Here is a 9,671-nt window from a genome sequence, read left to right on the forward strand (position 1 = left end):
TTTAAAACGTTCTGGGGTCGGGCCCCATTTGTCATTGGGCCAGGGGGAGCCCTAGCGGGCGAACGAGCACGGGTCTCGGGCCCGGTTGCAGACACCCGATGGGGCGAGCCCGGGCGCGGCCAGCGGCACGGCGCCGGCGAGGCAAAGCGCGCCGCGGCGGGGGGCGGCAGGCGGCACAGGGAGCAGAGCGAGACGGGCGACGGCCGACGATGCAGGGGGCACGGCTGTGCAGCAGTAGCAGCCGCCGCTGCAGCCGCGACAGCAGCGCAACGCATGAGCAGCAGCAGGGGGTAGGCAGGGCGGCGTCAAGCGCGCGCGCACGGCGAGGGGGGGCAGGGGGCGTGGCCACGCGCGGGGCGCAGGCGCTCGGCCAGGCCACGGCTGCGGCAGCTTGAGCAGCAGCTACTAGGAGCAGGGTGTGCAGGGGAGGCCGGTGCGGGCGAAGGGGGTGCCCGCACGCCCGAGGCGACCAGGGGAGGAGGCGCGGCCGTGGTGGCTGTCGGAGCAGGGCGGCGCGAGTCGAGCTGCAGCAGGGGAAGCAGCTCTACAGCGGAGCAGGCAGACAGTGGCGCGGGCCGGCGCAAGGGCGAGCGTGTGGGACAGCGCAGGCGCGCGCAGGACGTGGGCGAGCGGGGGGCGCGCGCGTGCACGACTGCGGGGCGGCGTGAGGAGCAGAGGGCCGCGGGCGAGGAGAGGGGTGCGCCGGAGTTGCAGCGCCGCCCGGGCGCAGCGCCGGGCGCGGGCGTGCGCAGGCGAGGGGAGCGCGCGCTGCGGGTGAAGGCAGAGGAGGAGGAGGGCCTCACAGGGGGTGTAGGGCACGCGGCAGTGGGGGACGAGGAGGGTGACGGTGACGATTCGGCGAGGCGGCGACGACGTAGAGGACGACGGGGAGGCAGTCCGGGCGAGGTCGTGCCGGCGACGGGCGCTGGCGGACCGGGGCGGCGTCGATCCAGGCGGCGGGGTCGTCGGGGGCGAGGGCGACCGTCTCCTCCCTCGATCCCGATCCAGTCGTGGAGAGAGGGGGAGAGATATTTTTACGGGGAGGGGTGGGGGTGTCGGTGGAGTAGTGGGGGAGTGAGGGGATAAAGAGTGGAGTTGGGTGGCTGGCTGGGCCGGGTGGGTTGGTCTAGTTGGGCCCGTCGTCAGTTGGGCTGAAGCCCCGGGGGGTTTCTCTTATATTTTTTTTTGTCTTTTGTTTTCTTGTTTTGTTTTCTTTTTATTTATTTTCTTTTCATAGTTTTATTTAATTTCCATAATATTTTAGTTTAGTTAAAATACAAAAGTATTTTATAAGTTAGTATCAGTATTTATGCCACTTCCACAAAATAACCTGGCACAAAATAAATTAGTTTAGAGTTTTTTTATAAATTAAAAAGCATTTATATATTTGCCTTTAGCCATTGTTTTATTCTTAAAGGGCATTTTAAAAACTTTATAAAAGTGTTGGGTCACCACCATAATTAGTTATGGAATATTTGCCACACTTTGAACAATTTATTTTGCATGTTTGAGAAATTTGAATTTTGGACTTTAATTTGAATTTGAATTGAATTAAGATTTGGATCAAGCGAGGATTAGCAACAGCAATGTGATGACAAGTCACTCTTAACAGAGGATTACTATAGCTTAATTACGCGGGCATCACATGTTCCTTTTCTATTGCGATATGGGTCTTGTAGTCTCGGAGATATGCTAATTGGAACATGCGTCCCATCAATTGCCCTGATACAATCCTTCATAAAGACAAGAAATACTGATAAAAAATACTTAACAATATTTACAAATTATATTAAGAACAACAAGATACAAGATGCATACCTTAAAGTACGGCATAAATTTAGGGTTGCTTGAAACCTTTAAAGGAACATTAATTGGTGGCACATGTATGAGTTGTCGAGATAACGACATGATAATACTTTATAGCACTTTATTGAAATACATACTTATCGTTTGACCACTGTGTTGAAATCGCCCTTGTAAAGTACGGTTGCTTGCATTCGCCGAAAGGGTATATAAGAATATTGCGACTTGTTCTTCCACGGAGACAAGCCTCTCATCTTATAGAAGTTGTCTCTCTCGGAAGCACTTAACCAAATTATGGGATACATATTTTTCTATCCGAAAATCTCTTTTACATTTCAATTCATGACCCTCCAAAACTTCTCTCACATACTTATGTCCCGTAAAGATGGAAGTGTGAATATGTTGGCGATTGCTTGAACCTCTCTCGCCTCTGTATAGGGCTTTGATGATGGCCAACTCATCATCTTTTCGGTGTTTACGCTTCAAAAAAAAACCACATTGATGGAGCAACTAGAAGGACTTACAGAGGATAAAGACAATGCTAATATCAAGTCTGCGTGATTCCAGTCCTGGTGCAGCTCTTTGTGCCCCTCGATGGTGACGAATGACTGGCCAACTATGCCACGTGGTGGGTCGCCACCTCCACGTGTAGCTCCGCTGTGCCTCAATGGTGACGCAAAGAAGGCCAAGCCTCTCCGTCTGTGTGTAGGTTCACCACCAGATGAGTCACAGGTGACGCCGTGCCTTGGCTGGTCTTTTTTGTATACACAAGCTACCCGTTCGGTTGTTATGCACGCTGATGGTCAGAGATATCCAGCTAGATAGCTACAAAAGCTCAACAGAACTCGTAGTATTCAAACGGCCGGCTGTTTGCACTGCAAACGGCTAGGTAGCGTGTTTGAACGCAACGGCTAGGCAACAATACTGTGTTTTGCGGTAATAACCAAACAGGTCATAGTAATCTCAATACTTCAAGATACTTTGGTATGTCAAGACTGTGGTATCTTGTACCCACTGACAAAAATACTATGGTTTTCAATACTTCAGTTTTTTCTAATAATTTGCTACCAAACATAGCCTTGATCGACGATTCAAACAAAGAATTGAAAAATGGGTCGACGTTCCAAACTCCGATTTTATTATGCTTGAAGCAGTTTTCAGTTGGTCCAATCGGGATAGCAAAATCCTCAGTGTGAACCCGTTGGAGGTTATCGACATCAGTAGCTCCAGAGGCCGGCGGCCGCTCCGCCGTCGCCGCATTCTCCGTTCTCCCAGTACGTCGGCGTGGGCGGCGGCTCGAGGAGCATCCCCTGCGCAAAGCCTGCGTAGTACGCGTCCAGGTCCATTTCCCCGGACATGTCGAGCTCGAACATGTCGCTGCTCTGCGCAGAGAAAGTCGGCACCTGAAACACTTCGTCGGCATTGTCCACGGGCGACGGCAGGTACATGGGCGAGGTGGCCTCGTCGATGATGGGCACCACGGCGGCGGCCTCCAGGCACAGGAAAATCGCGACGGCCTCGATGGCCGCGCGTCGGGTATCGGCCAAGTCGGAGAGCCACGGGGGCATGACGAGCAGCCACGCGGAGTCCGGGAAGTTGAGGCACGCCGCGGCGGAGGCGGAGTGGCCGAGCAGCGCGAGCATGGTGGCGTCGTGCGCGCGCGTGGCCGACTCGGCGGCGACGTACGTCCCGAGCCAGAGCCGCTCGCCGCGCTTGCCGGGGACGCGCACCTCGCACACCCACCGCCCCGCACTGCCCCGGCGCCGCACGCCGCGGTACACCGGGTGGCGCGTCTCCTTGAACTCGGTGCGCCCCGCGGGCCGCTTCGCCGCTGGCGACCACACAAGCACCACCTCCCCGTGCTCGTGCCCGGACGTCGATGAGGAAGGGGAGCTGATCCAGATGAAAGAGTATGTAGCTGCTGCTGAATTTTGTGGTCAGAATGGATGGACAAAAGAAGGATGGAATTCCATGGTTATATGCTTGAATAATCAGTTTCAGAGAGCTAACTTTATTGTTTCTCAACTAAAATTTAGAGAGCAGCGGTTGAAGAAATATTATTTTATTGTCAAATCTATTGTAGAGAAGAGTGGCTTCGGTTTTCATCCTGTTAAAAAATGCCAACAACCATTGATGAAAAATGGGATGAATTGAGCAAAGAACAACAGAAGTGGAGATACAAAGCTTTCCCTTACTATGATGATTTGCATGCAATTTATGATGGTATGTTGGTTTCACATGTTATGAATTTACCACATGATCTTGCATGCTTTTAGTTTACAATCTATTCCTCTGTACCCAGGTAAAACAGCAGAGGGGAAGGGTTGTAAGAGGACAACTGACATGGACGAATTGATTATCAAAATTACATGCCACCATGACATTTTGCAATAATGTTCTGTGACGTCCCCGATTCAGTCGTACACTAATCATGCACACAAACGTGTACGATCAAGATCAGGGACTCACGGGAAGATATCACAACACAACTCTACAAATAAAATAAGTCATACAAGCATCATATTACAAGCCAGGGGCCTCGAGGGCTCGAATACAAGAGCTCGATCATAGACGAGTCAGCGGAAGCAACAATATCTGAGTACAGACATAAGTTAAATAAGTTTGCCTTAAGAAGGCTAGCACAAAGTGAGATACAGATCGAAAGAGACGCAGGCCTCCTGCCTGGGATCCTTCTAAACTACTCCTGGTCGTCGTCAGCGGGCTGCACGTAGTAGTAGGCACCTCCCGAGTAGTAGTAGTCGTCGACGACAGTGACGTCTGGCTCCTGGGCTCCAACGTCTGTTCGCAGCAACCGGGTATAGAAAGAGGTAAAAGAGGGAGCAAAGCAACCGTGAGTACTCATCCAAAGTACTCGCAAGCAAGGAGCTACACTACATATGTATGCATTGGTATGAAATGGATTAAGGGTATCATATGTGGACTGAACTGCAGAATGCCGGAATAAGAGGGGGATAGCTAGTCCTATCGTAGACTATGCTTCTGGCCACCTCCATCTTGCAGCAGGAGAAGAGAGTAGATGGTAAGTTCACCAAGTAGTATCGTGTAGCATAATCCTACCCGGCAATCCTCTCCTCATCGCCCTGTGAGAGAGCGATCATCGGTTGTATCTGGCACTTGGAAGGGTGTTTTATTAAGTATCCGGTTCTAGTTGTCATAAGGTCAAGGTACAACTCCAAGTCGTCCTGTTACCGAAGATCACGGCTATTCGAATAGATTAACTTCCCTGCAGGGGTGCACCACATTTCCCAACATGCTCGATCCCCTTTGTTCGGACACACTTTACTGGGTCATGCCCGGCCTCGAAAGATCAACACGTCGCAGCCCTACCTAGACACAACAGAGAGGTCAGCACGCCGGTCTAAATCCTATGGCGCAGGGGTCTGGGCCCATCGCCCATTGCACACCTGCACGTTGCGTACGCTGCTGGAGAGCAGACCTAGCAACCTCCATTACAAAGGAAGTTGCGTTACACGGTCCAACCCGGCGCGCGCCGCTCAGTCGCTGACATCACAAAGGCTTCGGCTGATACCACGACGTCGAGTGCCCATAACTGTCCCCGCGTAGATGGTTAATGCGTATAGGCCAGTAGCCAGACTCAGATCAAATACCAAGATCTCGTTAAGCGTGTTATTTTGATATAACCACGGACGCCGACCAGGGCCAGGCCCACCTCTCTCCTAGGCGGTCTCAACCCGCCCTGTCGCTCCGCCACAAAGTAATAGTCGGGGGCCTTCGGGAACTCAGGCCCACCTCTACCGGGATGGAGCCACCTGCCCCTTCAGCCCCCAACATCGGAATCACTCGCGGGTACTCCTACGAGCCGTCCCGACTTTAATCACCACCTGTATAGCATGTATATATGTATAAGTATATACCCGTGATCACTTCCCAAGTGATCACGGTCCGATAGTATAGCATGGCAGACGGACAAGAAGGTAGGGCCACGGATGATAAACTAGCATCCTATACTAAGCATTAGGATTGCAGGTAAAGGTAACAACAGTAGTAGCAAGGACAGGCTATGCATCAGGATAGGATTAACGGAAAGCAGTAACATGTTAAACTACTCTAATGCAAGCAGTAGAGAGTAGAGTAGGCGATATCTGGTGATCAAGGGGGGGCTTGCCTGGTTGCTCTGGCAAGAGAGAGGGGTCGTCAACACCGTAGTCGTACTGGGTAGCAGCGGCGTCGGTCTCGGTGTCTAGCGAGAGAAGAGGGGGAAGAAACAATAAATATAATGCAAACAAATGCATGACGATGCATGACATGACAAAGCGTGATGCTAGGTGTGCCCTAACGCGGTACGAGGTGGTACCGGTGTAGGGGGAAAACATCCGGGATAGTATTCCCGGTGTTTCGCGTTTTCGGGCAGATGAACCGGAGGGGGAAAGTTGCATGTTTGCTATGTTAGGGATGCGTGGCGGACGAACGGGCTGCGTATTCGGGTTCATCTCGTCGTTCTGAGCAACTTTCATGTTGAAAATAATTTAATCCGAGTTACGGATTAAAAGATGTGATTTTCTAAAGATTTTTATTAATTTCTGGAATTTAATTAATTATTTAATTTAATTCAAAATTGGATTTATGACATTAGCATGATGTCATGCTGACGTCAGCAGTCAACAGGGGTTGACTGGGTCAAACTGACGTGTGGGTCCACTGGGACCCACCTGTCATACTCTGTTAGGTTAATTAGGGTTTAGTTAATTGATTAGGTTAATATATAATCAGGATTAATTAGTTTAATTAATTCTTTAATTAATTAATTAAGATTAATTAATTAATTAATTAATTTTATTTATTATTTATTTTTTTAATTGACTTTTTTTAAAACGTTCTGGGGTCGGGCCCCATTTGTCATTGGGCCAGGGGGAGCCCTAGCGGGCGAACGAGCACGGGTCTCGGGCCCGGTTGCAGACACCCGATGGGGCGAGCCCGGGCGCGGCCAGCGGCACGGCGCCGGCGAGGCAAAGCGCGCCGCGGCGGGGGGCGGCGGGCGGCACAGGGAGCAGAGCGAGACGGGCGACGGCCGACGATGCAGGGGGCACGGCTGTGCAGCAGTAGCAGCCGCCGCTGCAGCCGCGACAGCAGCGCAACGCATGAGCAGCAGCAGGGGGTAGGCAGGGCGGCGTCAAGCGCGCGCGCACGGCGAGGGGGGGCAGGGGGCATGGCCACGCGCGGGGCGCAGGCGCTCGGCCAGGCCACGGCTGCGGCAGCTTGAGCAGCAGCTACTAGGAGCAGGGTGTGCAGGGGAGGCCGGTGCGGGCGAAGGGGGTGCCCGCACGCCCGAGGCGACCAGGGGAGGAGGCGCGGCCGTGGTGGCTGTCGGAGCAGGGCGGCGCGAGTCGAGCTGCAGCAGGGGAAGCAGCTCTGCAGCGGAGCAGGCAGACAGTGGCGCGGGCCGGCGCAAGGGCGAGCGTGTGGGACAGCGCAGGCGCGCGCAGGACGTGGGCGAGCGGGGGGCGCGCGCGTGCACGACTGCGGGGCGGCGTGAGGAGCAGAGGGCCGCGGGCGAGGAGAGGGGTGCGCCGGAGTTGCAGCGCCGCCCGGGCGCAGCGCCGGGCGCGGGCGTGCGCAGGCGAGGGGAGCGCGCGCTGCGGGTGAAGGCAGAGGAGGAGGAGGGCCTCACAGGGGGTGTAGGGCACGCGGCAGTGGGGGACGAGGAGGGTGACGGTGACGATTCGGCGAGGCGGCGACGACGTAGAGGACGACGGGGAGGCAGTCCGGGCGAGGTCGTGCCGGCGACGGGCGCTGGCGGACCGGGGCGGCGTCGATCCAGGCGGCGGGGTCGTCGGGGGCGAGGGCGACCGTCTCCTCCCTCGATCCCGATCCAGTCGTGAAGAGAGGGGGAGAGATATTTTTATGGGGAGGGGTGGGGGTGTCGGTGGAGTAGTGGGGGAGTGAGGGGATAAAGAGTGGAGTTGGGTGGCTGGCTGGGCCGGGTGGGTTGGTCTAGTTGGGCCCGTCGTCAGTTGGGCTGAAGCCCCGGGGGGTTTCTCTTATATATTTTTTTTGTCTTTTGTTTTCTTGTTTTGTTTTCTTTTTATTTATTTTCTTTTCATAGTTTTATTTAATTTCCATAATATTTTAGTTTAGTTAAAATACAAAAGTATTTTATAAGTTAGTATCAGTATTTATGCCACTTCCACAAAATAACCTGGCACAAAATAAATTAGTTTAGAGTTTTTTTATAAATTAAAAAGCATTTATATATTTGCCTTTAGCCATTGTTTTATTCTTAAAGGGCATTTTAAAAACTTTATAAAAGTGTTGGGTCACCATCATAATTAGTTGTGGAATATTTGCCACACTTTGAACAATTTATTTTGCATGTTTGAGAAATTTGAATTTTGGACTTTAATTTGAATTTGAATTGAATTAAGATTTGGATCAAGCGAGGATTAGCAACAGCAATGTGATGACAAGTCACTCTTAACAGAGGATTACTATAGCTTAATTACGCGGGCATCACATGTTCCTTTTCTATTGCGATATGGGTCTTGTAGTCTCGGAGATATGCTAATTGGAACATGCGTCCCATCAATTGCCCTGATACAATCCTTCATAAAGACAAGAAATACTGATAAAAAATACTTAACAATATTTACAAATTATATTAAGAACAACAAGATACAAGATGCATACCTTAAAGTACGGCATAAATTTAGGGTTGCTTGAAACCTTTAAAGGAACATTAATTGGTGGCACATGTATGAGTTGTCGAGATAACGACATGATAATACTTTATAGCACTTTATTGAAATACATACTTATCGTTTGACCACTGTGTTGAAATCGCCCTTGTAAAGTACGGTTGCTTGCATTCGCCGAAAGGGTATATAAGAATATTGCGACTTGTTCTTCCACGGAGACAAGCCTCTCATCTTATAGAAGTTGTCTCTCTCGGAAGCACTTAACCAAATTATGGGATACATATTTTTCTATCCGAAAATCTCTTTTACATTTCAATTCATGACCCTCCAAAACTTCTCTCACATACTTATGTCCCATAAAGATGGAAGTGTGAATATGTTGGCGATTGCTTGAACCTCTCTCGCCTCTGTATAGGGCTTTGATGATGGCCAACTCATCATCTTTTCGGTGTTTACGCTTCAAAAAAAAACCACATTGATGGAGCAACTAGAAGGACTTACAGAGGATAAAGACAATGCTAATATCAAGTCTGCGTGATTCCAGTCCTGGTGCAGCTCTTTGTGCCCCTCGATGGTGACGAATGACTGGCCAACTATGCCACGTGGTGGGTCGCCACCTCCACGTGTAGCTCCGCTGTGCCTCAATGGTGACGCAAAGAAGGCCAAGCCTCTCCGTCTGTGTGTAGGTTCACCACCAGATGAGTCACAGGTGACGTCGTGCCTTGGCTGGTCTTTTTTGTATACACAAGCTACCCGTTCGGTTGTTATGCACGCTGATGGTCAGAGATATCCAGCTAGATAGATACAAAAGCTCAACAGAACTCGTAGTATTCAAACGGCCGGCTGTTTGCACTGCAAACGGCTAGGTAGCGTGTTTGAACGCAACGGCTAGGCAACAATACTGTGTTTTGCGGTAATAACCAAACAGGTCATAGTAATCTCAATACTTCAAGATACTTTGGTATGTCAAGACTGTGGTATCTTGTACCCACTGACAAAAATACTATGGTTTTCAATACTTCAGTTTTTTCTAATAATTTGCTACCAAACATAGCCTTGATCGACGATTCAAACAAAGAATTGAAAAATGGGTCGACGTTCCAAACTCCGATTTTATTATGCTTGAAGCAGTTTTCAGTTGGTCCAATCGGGATAGCAAAATCCTCAGTGTGAACCCGTTGGAGGTTATCGACA

General features: G+C 51.1%; 1 protein-coding gene across 1 annotated transcript; it reads right to left on the reverse strand.

The window, feature by feature from the left end:
* Positions 1–2,885: 2,885 nt before the first annotated feature.
* On the reverse strand, positions 2,886–5,274 carry LOC147972322 (dehydration-responsive element-binding protein 1H-like). Its single transcript, XM_087521391.1, has 2 exons — positions 5,261–5,274; positions 2,886–3,696 (listed from the first exon to the last, which is right to left on the reverse strand). The coding sequence occupies exons 1-2, from the start codon at positions 5,272–5,274 to the stop codon at positions 3,021–3,023; spliced, it is 690 nt and encodes a 229-aa protein (XP_087377517.1). The 3' UTR covers positions 2,886–3,020.
* Positions 5,275–9,671: the final 4,397 nt, after the last annotated feature.

Source organism: Triticum urartu, chromosome 5A, assembly GCF_056163025.1.
Source record: "Triticum urartu cultivar PI428250 chromosome 5A, HENAU_Tu73, whole genome shotgun sequence".
Lineage (NCBI taxonomy): Eukaryota > Viridiplantae > Streptophyta > Magnoliopsida > Poales > Poaceae > Triticum > Triticum urartu.